Below are 18,513 nucleotides of genomic sequence, written 5' to 3' on the forward strand. Positions count from 1 at the left end.
GAAAAGCAGCCTCTAAATATGTCAAATGCCTGATAGGACCAAGGTGATCTATCTATATGGCTAATTGCCTGAAGAAAAGCAAATCCTTGAGAGGAAAATCCATATTTCATTCTGGCATCCAATAACCAGGTATACTAACAGACAGAACCAAAGGATGAGAACCAAAAACTAAGAGAGTAAATAAAAAATAGAAATTACCTACATGCTACCTACATGCTAAAAGTGACCAGAAACTTACAGTATGTATGAGAAAAAAAAAAAAAAAGGTAGAAAAAATGAAGAATTTCAGAGAACTGAAATAAGAAATAAGCAAAATGAGATCCTAGAACTGAAATTAAGAATTAGAAAACCAGCTTAAACAGCAAAGAGAAGACGAACTGGAAGATGGATCAGTAGGAAATATGAAAATGAAGCAATTAGAGACAAAAGGATGGAAAATGCAGAAAAGAGTGTAAGAATCATCTGAGACAAAAGGTCCTAGGAGGAGAAAGAGAATGGGGCAGAGGTAGTGTTTAAAGAGACAGTGCCCAAGAGTCTCCCCAAAACTAGTGAAAAACATCAAGTGGGGGAAAACAATATACCTTAACAAAACAAAAGACAACAAAACAATTCAAAAGAAACAACATTCAGAATAAATTTTTAAAAAAAAGATGACAAACTTTACCCATAAAGACCAGTAATTACATCAAATGTAAAATGGTCTCAATGTTGTAATTAAAAGACCAAAAAATGTCACTCTGGTTAAAGAACAAATCCCAAATATATGCTACTTACATGAAACAAACCTTAAGTAATAAGGACACAGAAAGGTTGAAAGTAGAAAGATGGAAAAACATATATTGTACAAAGATTAACCAAAAGAAAGCCAGAGTACCTGAACTACTAGCAGGGAAAAAAAAAAAAAAAAAAAGTGGCGGGGGGGGGAGGGGAGAATGACTTTAGGGCAACTAGTACTACTTGAGAACACTTTTTGTAATGACAAAAGGATCAATCCAAGAGGAAGAAACAATAATCCTAAACCTGTATGCACCTAACACAGCGCCAAAATATATAAGGCAAAAACTCAGGAATGGGAAATCTACAATCAGTGATAGGAAAAAGCAGAACCTCCCCACCACCACCACCCAAAACATGAGGAGATAGACAAGATTTGACTGACATGATTAATTAACATGACCTGACACTATAACATTGTACTCAACAAGTGATAAATATACGTTTTTCTCAAGTACACACAGAACGTTAACCAAAAGAGATCACTTAAGTGGGCATAAAGCAACTGTCAACAAATCTCCAAGGACTGAAATCATACAGTGTATGTTCTCTGATCATAGAAAGAAAAAGAATATGTTGATTATGCTGTATTTTGAGAGGAAAAAAGGTTATATACATATGGATATATTTGTGTGTGTGTGTGTGTGTGTGTACTTGTATATGCACATTTAGGTATAAAACTTCTGAAAAGATATACAGAAAATACTGTTTGCCTATAGGCTTTTCAGTTTTACATTTTTTTTTATTTTTGAACCATGGGTATCAGTTCAAAAATCTCAAAATCAATCAAAATCAGTTCACCAAGGATCAATCTAATAGCAGTTGCATGTACTGCATGCTTACTATGTATTAAAGCACTCTACATGCATTGCCACTTTATTCCCAACATCCCTATATAAGAGTTCTGTTTAGCAGCCAAAGCAAGAACTCAGTGGGGACAGTGGCTTTCCTAGGGCTGCACAGTTTGCACAAGGCCTGACACGAAAGACCATGTCCCCCCTCTTGTCACCCCGGAGGAGGGCCATGCCCAGTACTAACTGCAGTAGTGCCTTGGGTGCCCCACTCACCACCACAGGCTGCCGGAAATACTCGTCCACTGCAGCACCTCGGAGGGCTGACAGGTCCACTCCATGGAAGGATGGCTGGTACCTGCAGAAAGCCCCCATCCCCCACAGCAAGGTCACCAGCAGCAGGAGAGACAGGTGGAGCAGGCTGCCTTTTCTCCCAGCTGGCCCTCATCCAGCCCAAGTCTTTCAGGTCCTACTGAGGATGAGGAGAAAAAGAGAAGCGGGCTGTCCCTGAGAAGGCAGGACACCCAGGTCACACTCACCAGAAGTTGGCCTTGGTGAACTGCTCCATGTAGAGCTGTTCATCCGTGAAGGGTGCAAGATGGACGTCACCAATGGTGGGGAACATGTTTCCTGGGAGTGGGGGGCAGGGAGGGGTGCTGGCGTCAGGGTGGAACATCCCAAAGGGCCTGGCAGAGTTTCCAAATGGCCCCAGGACCCCCAAGCCTGGGACTTCCCAGCCTCTCTTTCATTCATTTGTGCATTCGTGCAACACAGGTATGGAGCACCTTCTCTGCCACCGGCCAAAATGAACACTTGACACGCACTGACTCATTAAACTTGGACAGCCAGCCAGGGAGGCAGGAAGGCCTGTCCTTCTGTTCCATTACTGGGGCTGGGACATGGGAAGGCACCTGCCAAAGCCTCAGGGGTAAGCAAGTGGTGCGTGGGGTGCAGCCAGGCCCCAGGTCCTTGCTCAGTCAGCCAGGCAGTGTCTCTCAGGTGCTGTTGTCCAGGGACAGATGTGCAGCCAGGGAAAGTGAAGCCAAGCTCTCTGGACGGAGCAAAGGCGAGCCCTTGGCTACACTGTCAGGGCCTCAGATGAGGCCAGAGGCTGGGTCGGGGGAGGGGAGTTAGCTGAATCCCAAGCTCTGGCAAACAGGGTGGGCCACTGGGCTGCCCTGGTCTGGCACATGGCCTGAAATGGGAAGGGGCGGGAGGGCAGGATCCTCTCTCGTCGTGATTCAATGAATAGACTGACGGGGCTGAGCCAGCGGCAGAGAGCGCCAGGGCTCAGGAGGCCCCACCCACCTCGGGAAGTCCAGGGCCCCAGGTCACCTGGTCTCCAGATGTGGGCCTCCCTCCCTCCTTCGATGCAGGAGAGGGGGGCCCTGAGGCAGGAATCTGCCTACTCTTCAATCCCGCAAAGGGCATCCGGAGATGGAAGGAAGACGCGTGCGCAGGCCGGGGGCAGGAGGGCAGTGCTGGCCCCGAGCCTCATCTTGGGCAGGCTGCCTGACAACCGCGTGGGTGTGCAGCTGCCACCAGAGCCGGCCCCCCCTCGGTGCTGACGTCCACTAAGGAGGAGCCCCCCTCCCCGCCAGCTTAGCCTACCTCCAGGATGGAAAGGGAGGAGAGCGGGTCCGGGACAACCCCCCCCAGGTGGCCTGGCTTCCCGCGCTCACACCCGTGACATGGGCCACGGCTGCGGAAAGTGCAGGCCACATCCTGCCTCCAGTCCCTGCAGCCCAGATCCAGGGAGGCCAGAGGACCAAAGTGGGTGCTTCCCCACCGAACCGCCCGTCCCCTGGTCCCCATGGGGCCTGCCAGCCCACTAGCTTCATATGTTCTGCCCTGGCCAGGGTCCTCCTAGGCCACGTGCACGCCTGTGCGCGCGCGCACACACACACACACAACCCCTTGCTTGTACAGAAATACTTGAGACACATACGCAAACCCCAAACCAAGCCCAGAAATGGGACACACCAGCAGATGTCCCAGGCCCCTGTGCACAGACCCCCAGTGACCCAGATAAGTAGCTCTGAACAGCCAATGACCCACGTGCGTGGAGGGGCAGGCACAGAGACACAGACAGGAGGCCACAGAAGGCACACCTTCCCAACACAGACCGCTGCTCCCTGATACTCGAGAACCCCCCCCAGCCCGCCCTCATACACACAGACGAACTCCTCTGTCCCCCCGGCTAGGGAACGGGGGGCGGGGGCGCCACCCGGGGGCCTGTCAAGCTAGGATGAGGTCTGTATGCCAGGAATGAGGACAGAAGGCAGACTCCCCGGGAAGGCGCCCGCCACAGAATACCTTCTGCACCGACCACAACCGCCATCCCCGGCTAGCCACTGTCCCCACAACACCAGGGCACGAGATGGCAGAGGCAGCCCGGAGGCTCTCCGGGGACCGGAGGGGAACCCCCCTCCATACTCGGGCCGGGCCGGGCCGGCGATGTCTGGCCCAGGACTCTTGAAGTCAGCTGGGGTGGGGTGGGGCTCGGGGGTAAAGGCCTAGATGCCCCCCAGGCTGCCAAGAGAGGCCAGCAGGGAACAGAACCACAATCGTACCGACCCAGCAACAGCCAGCGGCTCTGCAATGGGACCCCGACATGGCCGCCGCCCGCACCAGCAGGAACACTCACCCCCGGGCCTCAGGTACTTCTTGGCATGGAGGTAGCTCTCGAGCATGCGCTCATTGAAGAGCATGTAGCCCATGGGCTCCGAGATGATGATGTCCACCTGCTCAGGGAGCGAGACTTCCTCCACCTTCCCGGGGATGACGACGATGCGCTCAGTGAGATTGTTACTCTTCACCAAGACCTGCAGGCGGGTGGGGGTTCCAGAGGCGTCACGGGGACCCCGGCACCCAGCCACACCATGGGCCATCACCAGATCCCTCCTCTCAGGGGACGGCTTCGACCCACGCACGGCCGCCAATCCCCTGCCTCCCCAGTTGGCATCCTAACCACGGCCATTATCAGCCACGGCCTGTCACGAGCTCACCGCAGCCCAGCCCTCTCTCGGAGCCTTTCCTGCTGCAGCTCCCCGGTCCCCTAAGGTCACCTCTACCCTTCGAGGACAATAGCGGATGGGAACACACAGGACGAGCAGGCTTTGCTACAGCCACCAAAGCTAAACTTGGACGCACCGTCCAACCCAGCGATTCCAGTGCTAAGAACGTGTCCTATAGACGCGACTGCACGGGGGAGAGGGAACACGTGTGTCAGGGATTCGGCGCAGGAGGTGTTTGTACTGCAAAGACCACAAAGTGGCCCAAAGGTCGAGGGCTGCCTAATGGCATCTAAACAAACAACGGTGCCCCCCCACCCTGGGGCAAAGGGATGCTCTGCAGCCACTCGCGAGGGGGAGGAAGCTCTTTCTGTGGGGACACAGACCATCCCAGACAGGCTATTCAGGGAGCAGAGCACTGTGTGTGCTGGGCTGTGTCAGAGGAAGACATAGGCCGGCGCTCGGAGGCCGGGACAGCCCAGGAGAGCTTCCACACGATCTCTCCGGCTCCTGCACGGCGGGCTGGGCGGCTGGGAGCCAGGGTGGGGGCGGGGGCAGGGGGAGTATCTGTAGTTTACCCTTTGCGGCTTTTAGGTTCTGAACCTTGTGAATAAAGGTTTCAGTGCAGGAAAAGGGAAAAAGAAAATGAAACCCTGTTGTTGCCCACATTCCACAAACGTAGGAGGTGGGGCTCAGGGGGGAGCCACTCGCCTGGACAATCCACTCCCTGAAACAAGAGGCTGTCCAGCCTCTGAAGACACCAGACGGGCCCCGACCCCGTCGTGGAGGACACACCACCTCAGGTCCAGCCCAGCCCTCCCTCGATCAGTAGGTTCTGGACACAAGAGACCAAAATAGAGAAGCAGCATGCCCGGGCCCCCTGGATCCGGGGGTCAGGTCCCCCAGCAGAGCTGGCTTCCTGGGCTGGAAAAGGCACAGAGCTCGAGGACGAGGACAGGCTGGGGTCCTTGTGGGCTGCTGACCTCTGCGTGCTGGGCCATGGTGCTGGCCTCCACCGCGTAGATCTTCCTCGCTCCAGCTTGGGCGGCAAAAAATGAGAGGATCCCAGAGCCGCAGCCGACGTCAAGAACGATCTGGAGTAGGAGGGGGCAGTGAAAACAAGGCACTAGTGAAGTGATGGTGATCGTAAAGGATGAGCCTGTCCGGGCCGCTCCCTCCGCCAGAGCCTCCTGCCGAGTGTGCTCTGGGCCGCGCAGCCCACTTCCCTGCAACCGAGGCTGACTGGGCCCAAGGCTGGTTTCTGAGAGCCACCCGGAGCGCGTGGGAGCCCCTAGTTTAGATCCGAGGGTGACAGGCTGGGATTTCTGAAGACCGCTAGGCTGTTAAGACCACGACACTTTCAGGCCAGATTCAAAAAGGAAGGGTTTGGGCTGTGATCGGTCTACGCAGCACGGCGGACACCAGGCGGTCAGGAGCACGCCTGTAGCTTCTCTGGGAATGAGCCAAGGACACCTCTGAGTCCTGCTGCATGACTGCCAGGGCTCAGGGCTGACGAGCCAGGCCTACACACTGGGCAGGAAGTGGGCGGCCGCTGACCCCTGACCCCACAGGGCATCCTGGCCACCTAAGAGGAGCTCCTGGGGAAAGCTCCACTTGGGCCCAGGCGCAGATCTCCTGACCCGCTGGGCCACGGGCTGTGATCCTCCGCAGAAGCTAAAAGGGGTCCTTCCAGGGCCTCAGCAGCCCTAGCAGGGAGGCAAGGAGCCCAGGGAGGGGGTGCTGTGGGGTCGGTGGCAGGATCTCCAGGCTGTATGTGTGGCTCGGCTGCTGCGGGGAAGCTGCCCACCACCCACAAGGGCCTCTGGCCCCCATGATGTGGACCCTTAGAAGAGTCTAGGCTTGCGTGTGGCAGGCTGCCCCAATCCTGGACTGGACTGACTGCTTCCTCAGGGACCGAATCAAGTAAGCGTCTCCGGCGGTGCTGTGCATGAGCTTTCTGGAACAGAACTGCTCTGGGGGCAGCAGCAAGCCCAGCGGGGGAGCCCAGTCGGGGCGCTGGGACTGTCGGGGGGCGGGCGGGAGGGCCTGGCGTGCTGCTCAGAGCTCTAGAGGAACCAGGCAATGGGTCTCTGCACTGAGAGAGCTGGGAGGGATGTTGCCAAAGGCGCTTCCCAATTCCCAGTGCTATTGCAACGCGGCTCACACCAGGGCCCAAGACCAAGGGCAGGCTGCTGGGCTGGGGGGCTCGGGCCCCAGAGGAGGCAGATCCACATGGACCATGTGGAGCCCCTCCAAGATATGTGGAGAAAAACACTCTCCCATTTGGGTTCAAAAGGGAAAATAAATCCCAGGCCCCCTGCAGGGAAGGGAATAAACTTTCACCTTTGATCATACGTACTCTGGACTGCTCTTTATTATTATTATTATTATTATTGTTTTAAAGTAAGCTCTAGGCCCAATGTGGAGCTTGAACTCCTGATCCTGAGATTGAGAGTCACATGCTCTACTGACTGAGTCAGCCAGGCACCCGTCTTTCTTTTTAATCGTGAGTGTATGTTACTTAGTAATAACAAAAAGATTTTTAAAGCAACTAGGAAAATACCTAGATAAATTACAATGTATCCACAGGACTTACTAGTACGTCCAAGACATAGCATTTCATGGGGAAAAGTATTTGGCAGGAAGAGTCTACAGAATAAGATCCTATTTGTAAACCACTTAATTAGTTACCTAATTCTAAAATGCATACACTGATAGACGCATGGGGAAAATTGGGGAAAAATCCCTTGCTGGTGACAGTGGGTTTGGAGGTAACTGACAGAGGCTTTTCCGTGCCTACATTACACACACTGCGAGTGCACAGAGGAGTCCTCGCCGTGCAGTATTTCCAGGTGGGTACTTGTCATCCTCCCCGTGACAAGTATAAAAAAGCAGAGTTTGCTTTCGTAATAAGAAAACACTTAAAGATCAAATCAACGAGCAAAGAAAAACGTAACTGGAGTCGTGGACACAGCGCAGCAACTCGGGGCTACAGGGAAGGGGCCGTGGGGGGTGGGGGGGAGGCAGGGCCCAGCCGGCGGGTGCCGGGCCCGCTCACCTTGTCCTTGAAGTCTGTGTGGTTCTGCAGGATGGCGCGCTGGTAGGTGCCCGTCCGCACGTAGTCCTGCATCATGTTCTGCTGCTGGGACAGGTAGCCATAGAACTGGAACAGAGACAGGCCAGTGGCACAGGGCACGTGGCGGCGCAGACGGCCGAGGCCCCGGCTGGCCCTGCGACAGAGGAGGGCCCACCTGGGGCACGAACCTCCCTCGGGAGGCTGCACCCCCTGTGCTGAGCCGGGCCCCTGCTGGCAGCTGCCGACCACTCCAGGAAAGGCCCCCGGGAAGGCCACCGCCACCGTCACCATGGCCAAAGTATGCAGCTGCATGCTGCCTGGACCTGGACGCCACCCAGGAGAAGTCAAAATTTGCCCCGGGAGGGGTTCTGGGATGGGGGGGCCGCCTGCCCCATCTTAGGGTCCCCAACGAAGCAGAGTTGTCGATCAAACAGAACCCTAGAACTCAGAGCGCCAGGCAGGTGAGGTGCTGCGGGGTCTCTCTGTAAGACAACGGGCGAGCGGGAGGCAGCGTGGCACCTGGGCCGGGGCACAGGCTTTGGCATCAGGCAGACCTGGCTTCCCATCTTGGCTCTGTTGCATAATAGCTGTGTGACTTGGAGCAAGTCACTTAACCTCTCTGAGCCTCAGTTTTCTCATCTGTAAAATGGGGACAATAATAGTGCTTACCTCCTAGGGCTGTTGGGAGGATCAAGTGTCTCTGTGCGTGTCAAAGCGCTTAGACCAGTGCCTGACCTGCAGCACAGGTTCGGTATAACCGTGCTGTTGTTACTCAGGACGCCCGTGGGCCTGAGCTGCACCTGCACTCACATTCTTCCAGCAACCCTCCTAGGCAGGCCCTGGTATCTCCGTTTCACAGATGAGGAAACTGAGGCCCAGCAAGTGAAGGACACCTGCCCAAGGTCACGCGGCTAGTAAGGGGCAGAGCCGGGACAAGAACCCAGGTGGGCCCGCCCTGTGCTGCGTGGCCTCCCAGGGGTCACCCGGTGGCGACAGCCTGGCCGGGGCGGGGGGGGAGGGTGCGTGCAAGTACCCACCTGGAAATACTGCACGGCAGAGGACTCCTCTGTGCGCTCGCTGAACACCGACCGCTCCAGGGTGTGGCCCCGACAGGTTTTCAAGATGTTATAGAAGGAACAGAAATCTGGAAGGGGGAAGCCAGGTCACGCGTGGGCATCTCGGGGAGCGGTCTATAAGTGCACAGCCCGACTCCTCTACTTTGAGCACTCGTGCTTGGCGATTTCTTTTTCCCAAACACAGTGCTGAAACTGACGAAGAGGAAGAGCAGCCAAACCTGCCACTTGGTGGCCGGCACAAGAAGGCTGGTGTCCTGCACGCTGGGCGAGCGAGCTCCGCGCGGCCGGTGGGGCCAAAGCCTTGGGAGGACGCACGCCGGCCGAGCCAAGGTCAAGGCTCGCGGGTCTGTCCCAGCCAAATAACCGCGAGCCCACCCGGGGTCTGTGTGGGGTGGACCGGGGTGGGGTGGGGGCTGAACAACAACGTAAAGATATTTAATACCCCGGAACCGTACGTTCAAAAATGGTTACGAGGGTGAAGTTTATTATGTGTATTTTAACACAGTGTTTTCAAAGGAGAACAGTATCTGTAAGGCAAGCAGTCTGGGAAGATGAAGAAATCTTGGAGGAGGACAGTGGGGATGACTGCGCCACAGCGTGAGTGCACGGGAGGCCCCCGCGCTCTACACTCAGAAAGGGTTAAAGTGGTACATTTTTGCAACGGGTACTTTACCTCGATTTAAAAAAAAACTGACAGAATTAAAGGGGAAAAAAGTCAACTCTAAATATTCATCGAGTAGAACCAGACCGGCAGGACTTACACCGGCTCGTGATGCGCACCCCCGGGGCGGGTGTTAAAGGCAGACTTGGGGTTGTTTATGCAAGGAAGGACACGGAGCTGAGGAAGACGGCCTCTGCGGGGAGGTGGCCCGTCACCTTGCTCCCCCACCGGGGGCACCGGGACAGCCGAGGGGGCTCCCGGACATCGGTGGTGGTGACCAGGCCGGGCTGCTGCACCTTCATGAGCTCTCCAGCCCCAGGCGCCCCGCCACCTCCACTGCCGACCCCCACGAGCCACCAGCAGTGGCCTGGAGCTCGACAAACCCTCCTTAGGAACCGCCTATGTCCACTTGGGAGCCCGAAACGGGTCTGCTCAGAACCCTCCCGTGGCTTCTCTGTGCGCTCGGAACAGAGCTCCGCGCGCCTCAGGATCCTGTCTTGCCCCCCTCCTCCACTGCTAGGAGGGCCAGGGCCCAGACACGCGCCCCCCTCCCCGCCACGGGCTCCTCCATGAGGCCTGGGGTGCAGCCAGGTGGCCAGGACAGGCCTCTCGAAGGAACGGATGTATGAGCCGAGCCCAGAAGGACCCAAAGGATTCGGCAAGGGAAGGTCCGGGGCGAAGCGTTCCAGGCGGCGAGAACGTACTCCTCCCACGGACATATCTCCGCACAGGAATCATTTGTGACGGCCTCCTGGGACAGAGGGACGGGCCTCGAGGTCCACCTCCGGCCGTGGCTGGCAGCCTAAGCGGCCTGGCTTCAGGCTCTCTGGCCAAGCGCCGCCAGGACGGAAGGGCCACGTACCGTTTGGTGTGGCGAACTGGATGAGGACGCTGTTGCAGCCCAGGGTGATGATGAAGGACTGCTTGCCCACGCGGCTGCACTCCGTCTCCCGGGACACCGAGCACTTAAACACACACACATCTTCGTCTGCGGGAGGAGGGAGGTGAGCGTGAGCCAGCAGGTCCCAGGGCCGGCCGAGCGAGGCTCCCGTCGGCCAACTTTGGGCAAGTCATGTCCCTGGCCCCCCCCAGAGTCTTCGGGGGTACCCAACAGCCCACCCTGGAAGTACCTGCCACGTGAGCCCTGCCCGCAGGCCCAGGCCAAGGAAGAGGGGACGGCCGAGCAGGCGACAGGGACACAGAGACAAAGCGTGGCCAGTGGACAGGAGGGCTGTCCACGGAGCGACCAAGGCTGAGAGTAAGGTGAGGGGTGACCGGGCGCCGTGGGCCCAAGCAGGACATCCCGGCGGGGCCCCTCTGCCAGGACCTTCCCTCACGGAGCACCTCCTGGGGCCCAGGCCCCGGGTCACCTGGTGGCACTGAGATGGGTCCCCTGGGCCCCGCTGAGGGAGTCTGGCATTAATTCACCAACTCTGCTCTGTTACATGGGGGGATGGTCAGCCTTCAGCCCTGAGCGGGGGTGGGTGGGGGAGAAGAAAGAATTCCCAGAGGTGCCTCTGTTTCCTTCACCCGAGCCCCTTCCCGCTCAGAGTGACGTGGTGCCGTGATTATGAGCGTGGCCCCTGGAGCCAGATGGCCTGGGCCCATGCCCCACCCGCACCGCTCACTGTGGGACTTGGGCAGGTCACTTCGCCTCGCTGAGCCTTGGCTTTCTCACCTGTCAAACGGGGCTAATTGGGGGGCAGGTGCAGGGCAGCACACGGGGAGCACGGCATCCACAAGCTGCCACCATCACTAGTCCTGCTCCTTCGTTCGACAATTATGTGGCGCTCCCGCCCCCAGCCACACGGTGAAGCTCAGCAGCACCAGAAACAGGACAAACCAATGTGCCACCGAGGCCCTGGGGTGGGGCAGCAGGACCGACACGGCATCTGTGTCGTATTCTTGGCAAAAATGTTCACCCTGGGGCGCCTGGGTGGCTCAGTCGTTAAGCGTCTGCCTTCGGCTCAGGTCATGATCTCAGGGTCCTGGGATCGGGCCCCGCATCGGGCTCCCTGCTCCGTGGGAAGCCTGCTTCTCCCTCTCCCACTCCCCCTGCTTGTGTTCCCTCTCTCGCTGTCTCTCTCTGTCAAATAAATAAATAAAATCTTAAAATAAAAAAATAATAAAAACTATAAAACTTCTAGAAGTAAACAGAGTCTGAGTAAATCTTCCTGAACTTGGATTTGGCAAAAGATTCCTAGGGGTGACATCAAAAGCAAGAGCATCAAAAGCAAAACTAGATAAACTGGACATCAGAACTGAAACTTTTTGTGCACCACAGGACACTGTCAAGAAAGTGAAGACTAGGGTGCCTGGGTGGTTCAGTCGTTAAGCGTCTGCCTTCAGCTCAGGTCATGATCCCAGAGTCCTGGGATCGAGCCCCGCATCGGGCTCCCTGCTCAGCGAGGAGTCTGCTTCTCCCTCTCCCTCCACCGCTCCCCCTGCTTGTGCTCTCTAACTCTCTTTCAAATAAATAAAACCTTTATAAAAAAAAAGTGAAGACCATCTACAGAGTGGGAGAAACGATTTACAAATCATACACCTGATAACGATATTGTCCAGAATATATAAAGAATTCATTCAGCTAGAAGATAAACACCACAATTAAAAAATGGGCAAAGGACCTGAATGGACGTTCCTCCAAAGAAGATACAGGACTGGCTAACAAGCACATGAAAGATGCTCAAACCATGAGTCATCAGGGACATACAAATCAAACCACAAGGAGACACCAGTTGACACCCACAAGGATGGCTATAATTTAAAACAAATAGGGGAAAATCACAAGTGTTGGCACAGACGTGGAAAGACTGGAACCTTCACACCCTGTGAGGGACATGGGAACGTGAAATGGTACAGTCACTGAGGAAAAGCAGCTGGTGGTTCTTCCAAAAGTTAAACATAAAATTACCATCTGACTCAGCCACACCACTCCTGGGTATGTACGCAAAAGAACCAAGAGAAGTAGTCAAACGAATACCTGTATGCAAATACTCGAAGTAGTACTATCTTCAAGAACCAAAAAGTAGAGGGTGCCTGGGTGGCTCAGTTGGTTGAGCGACTGCCTTCGGCTCAGGTCATGATCCTGGAGTCCCGGGATCGAGTCCCGCGTCGGGCTCCCTGCTCGGCAGGGAGTCTGCTTCTCCCTCTGACCCCCCTCCCTCTCATGCTCTCTGTCTCAAATAAATAAATAAAATCTTTAAAAAAAAAAAAAAAAAAGGAACCAAAAAGTAGAAACAACTCAAATGTCCGTCAACTGATGGATGGACACACAGAATGTAGTCCATGCAATGAAATGTTATTCACCCATAAAAAGGAATGAAGTCCCCGGGTGCCTGGCGGGCTCAGTCAGAAGAGAGAGCAGCTCTTGATCTTGGGGTTGTGGGTTCGAGCCCCACACTAAGTGTAGAAATTACTAATAAAAAAACCCCAAAACTTAAAAACAACAACAACAAAATGGAATCCTGACAGGCTACAACATGGATGAACCTCAGAGGTATTACAACGAGTGAAAGAAGCCAGACACAAAAGGTCACACACATGTGATTCCATTTATATGAAACATCCAGAATCAGCTAATCCTCAGAGACAGAAAGCAAATTGGTGGCCGTCAGGCGCTGGGAGGAGGGAGAATGGCGGGGGGGGGGGGGGCTGCTTAATGGATTCAAGGTTTCCTTTTGGGGTGATGAAAACGTTCTGGAACCAGACAGAGGTGGTGGTTACACAATATCGTGAATCGACTAAATGCCACTGAATTGTACACTTTAAAGTGGTTTGTTTTTGTTAGGTGAATTTTATAATTTTATCTCCATAGAAAAAGAAAAACGCTCCCAGTGCATGAAAAGAGATATGAAGGGCCTATGGGTGTTCCCTGGCTCCCCCGCTCTCCCCTTGTGCAGTCTGAGCACCGGACCTGGGCCCAGCCCGCCTCACCCCTCCAGAGCCAGGTGCCCCCCCTTCTGGGAGGAAGGCGTGGCAGCCCCCTGGCCCCAGGCCCGAGAGCAGAGCACACCGGCCGGCCACCGCCACGGGCGTGCAACCGCACCGCACCCATGGGGAGCCCCAGATAAGGTGCTCCCGAGTCCAGCCGTAAGTGGGTCCCGGGAAGGGACCCTGGCACGGTGCCATCACCCACGGCCCTCCCAGGGCAGGAGATAAAGCCAATCTGTCGGCGGCGCCAGGGGAACAGCAAGCACACCAAGGAGGGCCTCTGTTTCTGGGGCAGCCTGGCAACCCGACCAGTCGCCGCCCGAGGCGCCCCCGCAACCTGGCGCCGGGCAGGCGACCACGGGGATCTGTGGCCAAGGGAAGCTTGGCTGCGTCCGGGGAAGCCGGGCCGAGGGTGACCCGACCTGTCCCACCATGGCACAGGCAACCATAGCCCGTGGAGCCTGCCTCTTGTGAGTCACAGCTGTGCCACCCCACAGACCAGTCCCTGGCACACGGGAAGGGCTCAGTAAATATTTGACAAATTAAAAAAAATCAAAAAGCTGGACCATATTCTTCCATGTATTTAAAAGACGCAGAGGGGTGCCTGGGTGGCTCAGTCGTTAAGCATCTGCCTTCGGCTCAGGTCATGATTCCAGGGTCCTGGGATCGAGCCCCGCATCAGGCTCCCTGCTCTGCGGGAAGCCTGCCTCTCCCTCTCCCACTCCCCCTGCTTGTGTTCCCTCTCTCGCTGTGTCTCTCTCTGCCAAATAAATAAATAAAATCTTTAAAAAAAAAAAAAAAAGACGCAGAAATCCAAGCTCTTGGAAGGCCCTGCGTGACCCATAAGCCCTCCAGCCCCGCAGCGGGCCAACTCCCGGCCTTGGCACAAGCCTCTTCCCCTTCGCCCACTCTGCCCTCTCACGAGGATGGGCCCTCCGGACAGCGGTGGGGTGGCGCTCTGTCTATCCCTCCCAGGGGACAGCCCACACGGGGCTCCGGCTCACTCACTGCCCAGGGTCCCCCAGGCCCGGATGCAGCAGAGCCAGGATGCACACCCTGTCTGCTGGCCGGCTCCCTGAGATGGGAGGGAGGGGTGTCCTGGGAGAGAGCTTCTCCCCCCCAGGAAAGAGGTCTAGGGCGTGGACCCCACAGGGCCTGGACCCAGCGGTGACGATTAGGTACCCATTCCCCCACCCCTTCTCTCTCTCTCTCTCTCTCTATCTCTCTCACTCACACACACACACACACACACACACACACACACACGAGTGCCTCTGTCTGCCAGGAAACCTCCTGGTAGACTCAAAGGCCGGCACTTTCCTCTCTGGTCCCCCCTTTATCCAGCCATCACTCGGTGAGCCATGGAAGAAGCAGGAGCGACTCTGTGCCCAGCCTCCAGAAACCCACTGAGAAAACCGACCCCATCACACTGGCAGCATACTGAGGGGCTGGGTGCATGGGGCCCAGAGAGGTGGGGGACAGGAAGCGGGAGAGGGCTTCTCAGGCGGCCGTGATGATTTGCGGAGGGGGGTGTGACCACAGGGAGGGCTGTGGGCCCGGAGGCTGCGCTGGGTTCCTGCCGATCGAGGTCAGTGGAGCTGGGGTTTCTTCCCTGCAGTAATATGATCGGGTGACAGAGCTGGGAAGAGGCCCCCTCCCCGGGCTGTCTTCTCTGGAGAGCCTCTCCCAAGGCAGGGTGTGAACGGAGGAGTGCGCGGCAAACACCCCGGACTCGGTATTCATCATGCCACAGACGTGTCCGGCCCACGCTTGGCTCCCCACCTGCTCCACTGCAGGGTGTCCAGCTGAGACTCCGAAGGCCGGGGACTGGGGGCCAGAACACCCAGGGACAAACACAGGGCCAGCACGCTCAGGGTGTGCCGGTGGGAATCCCGGCGCAGGAGAACCTTCCCGCACCCTGCTCCCCAGGAAGGCAGGCCCCTATAGCTCCGTGTTCCCACTCACCCGCCCACTCACCCCTTGCTTAGACGGGGATAGGGCCAGGACGCCCCACTGCACCAACACTTTCCAGGTGCCACGCTCGGTTCCCTGCTTTACACAGACCCCTCAGAGCACCTCTGTGCCTACCGTTCCACTTATCCCTGAGGAAACTGGGCTCGGACAGGTGAAGGATCTCACTCAAGGTCACACAGCAAGCACATGGCCGAGCCGACGGGCACCAGGGTCTGTGCTCCTAACCAAGGCGCTGTACGACACCCCTGTGCTTCCCAGAGGAGGTGTTGACCAACCTTCCCGGTAAAGGAGCAGGGAGTAAATATTTTGGGCTGGGCAGGCCGTAGAGTCTCTGCTACTAGGACTCACCTCGGCCACAGAGCGTATGCAAGCGAGTGCGGCCGTGTGCTGGTAAAACTTTCTGACAAATCAGCAGTGCGTCTGGAACCACAGGTGCAGAGAGGCTGGGCGCTGAGCCTCCTTTCTGCCCACTTCCTTGTTGGCTCACTGGACATCGAGAAGTGGAGACACTCCCCATCCCAGAGGCGGTGAGGACAGCTGGGTAGCTGGTGATGAGGACCCCCAAGTAACGGGCACTGCTACCAGGGGAACAGGGGCCCCAAGGGAGCCTAGAGATGGCACCTGACCGTGGCTGGGATAGATAGTGGCAATGAATTCTCCAGCAAGAGGAAAAAAGGCACATGGGAAGGCAGGGAGAAAAGGAGGCTGTGATGTTGTGATTTATACTGAACAGATACCTGGCACAGAGCTCCTAAGACTCTGGGAGTGCCCGAGGTGATAAGAACAATAAAAGGCTCTTCTGTGAGTCAGTCAAAGCCCCTTTCGACCACTTGAGTTTATGTTAATGAGGTGACTCTCCAAAAGCCTCTAAGGATGGAGGCTGGTTGCCAGGGGGACCAACCAAGTAATTAGAGGGTTGGAACTTTCAGTCCCCCTCCTAGGCCTCCAATGGCCAAGGACTTAATCATTTCTGCGTATAAAGTCTCCATAAAAATAAAACCCAAAGGACAGGGCTCAGAGAGCTTCCTGGCTGGTGAGCACGAGGTGCTGGGAGAGGGGCGCCCCTTCCCCACACCCTGCCTTACACCTCTTTTCCCTCTGGCTGCTCCTGAGTTCTATCCTTTCTACATTAACCACCGATCTAGGAAGTAAATGGTTTCCTTGAGCTCTGAGCGCCGCTCCAGCAAATTCAGTGAGCCTGAGAAGGGGGCCCTGGGAACCTCAGATTGATAGCCGGGGGCGAGAAGCACAGGGGACATCCTGGACTCATGACTGGCAGTGGGGGTGGAGGGCGACAGTCTGGTGGGACCGGGCCCTTATCCTGGGGGGTGTGACACTATGTCCAGGCGGGCGGGCAGTGTGGGAACGGAGGTGACTGTAGGCCACGCAGCCGGTGTGGGGAGGCCCCCACCCACACACTCAGTGATCGGAAGTGTGCGGTATCAGTACTCAGGGTGGGGGAGACACCCAAGAGGCATGCTTCTCCTCGAGGGGCCCAGTCGGGAGAAGGAGGGGACCAGGGCAGTGTGGCTGTGGCCGGGGAGGTTGATGGGCTGGACTCCCAAGCCGGATGGGCAGATCTAGGTCTCGAGAGGCTGGGGAGTCCGGCCGCTCCCACTGCCGTGGGCGGCACCTGGAGGGACCAAGTGCTGAGACGGCCTTGGGGACAGGGCTGGAGGAGCTGCGAGCCAGGCAGGAGATGAGGGAAGCTGGGAAGCCAGTGGCTCTCAGGGGGACAAAGCTGCCTGCTCCCCATGCATCAGAGAACCAACCCAGATACCCCCTCCTAGATGGCTCCCTGGGCAGAAGCTGGGGGACCCTGACGCACAGGGGCCTCCCTGGTCCCAGGCTTAAGGGAAATGCCCTGCTCACCACCTCACCCTGGGCTGACCCCAAGGCGTGGCACCCAGAAGGGCCTCGAAAGAGCTGACTGATTCAGGGAGCGGCAGACACAGGGAGGCCTGTCTCAGCGGAACTAACCAGATGGTCCCGGGGACACATGCTCAGACTCGGTCACCTCCCGGTCACAGTGTCTAATGTGGCCAATCTGTGGCAGCCATTCTCCTGCTTAGACCTCCCCATGGTTTCCCCAGAGCCTTCTGGAACAAGTACAAACTCCTCACGGGGCTCACAAGCCCCTCCTCCACATCCCCAGTCATGCCACGCTGGTCTTCGCCACCCCCAGACCACGGGCAGGACTTCTCACTGGCCTCCATGGCTCCTGAGATCCACAACGCCCTACCCCTCTTCTTCTCCTGTGTCGCTTGCTGTTACCTCCTCGAGGTCCTCCAGCACTTCCTGGACAAGTCCCCCGTCACACAGCAACTCCTTATTTAACACCCCCTTGCTCCCCAACCGACGACCCAGAGAAGCACAGACCCAGGGCTCCGCACGTGGCTGGCACAGCGCCCAGACCCGGGGGGCACTTGGGGGATGCCCACCTGCGTGGTGGCCCTGGGGCATGGGGTCCAGGACGTCAGGCCCCTTCCCTAAGTGCAGGGGGTCCAGGTGCCCAGGCCCTGACGGCATGCATGGCCTCGGGAAGGTCACCTAACCACTTGAAGATGTTGGGCACTGGGCACCCACACGGTAACCTTCCTGCCCTCACTGCCCTCCTCCTCCCTCCGGAACAAGCAGTAACGGGACACGCAGAGGGTCACTGGGTCCTTCGGACTGGTCAGACCTGGGTCAGAGGGACCCAGTGGAATAAGGACAAAGGCCTGGAGTTACACTCTCCCCCCCGTGGAACCTTCCATCCTCACGCAAGACGAGGGAGGCTGTGGAATGGAGAACAGAGGTGGAGGACGAGATAGGTAAGCCGTCACCAGCTCGGGGGGCAACGGGCCACATTCCAAGTCCCTGCCTCTTGGGGAAACTATCACAGCCACCAAACGAGGACTAATTAAAGCTATTTATCTTGGCAGACTTGGAGCATAGGGGTTTGGGGGTGGGGGGTGGGGAGAACGGCTTGTCTAAATGTGAGGTCTTTTACTAAATCACCTCCTGCCGCCAAACACAACACAGGCTGTGCACCTTCCAGAGGAAAATATTCCACCGCAAAGAAAGGTAGGTGAAAAGGAGGACAAGGCATAGAGAAGTCAAGGTGCTTTCCTCAGCCTACCCAGCGGCGAGCCTCTGCTCGGGGCCATTGGCTCGGTGGGCAGCCCTTGGCCACAGCCGGCTCCATGCGGAGTGCAGCGCAGGGGCCCCAGCC

The 18,513-nt window shown here is 56.8% G+C and overlaps 1 protein-coding gene across 4 annotated transcripts in view; it reads right to left on the reverse strand.

Annotated features, from left to right (window-relative positions):
• CARM1 (coactivator associated arginine methyltransferase 1) overlaps positions 1-18,513 on the reverse strand; it is a 40,319-nt gene that overhangs the window by 4,994 nt on the left and 16,812 nt on the right. For 2 of the 4 annotated variants that reach the window (XM_034998366.1, XM_034998365.1), the window contains exons 2-8: positions 10,255-10,380; positions 8,693-8,799; positions 7,638-7,742; positions 5,563-5,673; positions 4,213-4,390; positions 2,105-2,195; positions 1,842-1,923 (exon numbers count right to left, since the gene is read on the reverse strand). In XM_034998366.1, coding sequence (XP_034854257.1) covers positions 1,842-1,923; positions 2,105-2,195; positions 4,213-4,390; positions 5,563-5,673; positions 7,638-7,742; positions 8,693-8,799; positions 10,255-10,380 — 800 coding nt within the window. Of the gene's footprint in view, positions 1-1,841; positions 1,924-2,104; positions 2,196-4,212; positions 4,391-5,562; positions 5,674-7,637; positions 7,743-8,692; positions 8,800-10,254; positions 10,381-15,647; positions 16,632-18,513 lie in introns of those variants that run through there. The other 2 variants (XM_034998364.1, XM_034998363.1) reach the window with 2 other exon arrangements.

The sequence above is a fragment of the Mirounga leonina genome, unplaced genomic scaffold, assembly GCF_011800145.1.
Source record: "Mirounga leonina isolate KUSES-001 unplaced genomic scaffold, KU_Mleo_1.0 Mir_94, whole genome shotgun sequence".
Lineage (NCBI taxonomy): Eukaryota > Metazoa > Chordata > Mammalia > Carnivora > Phocidae > Mirounga > Mirounga leonina.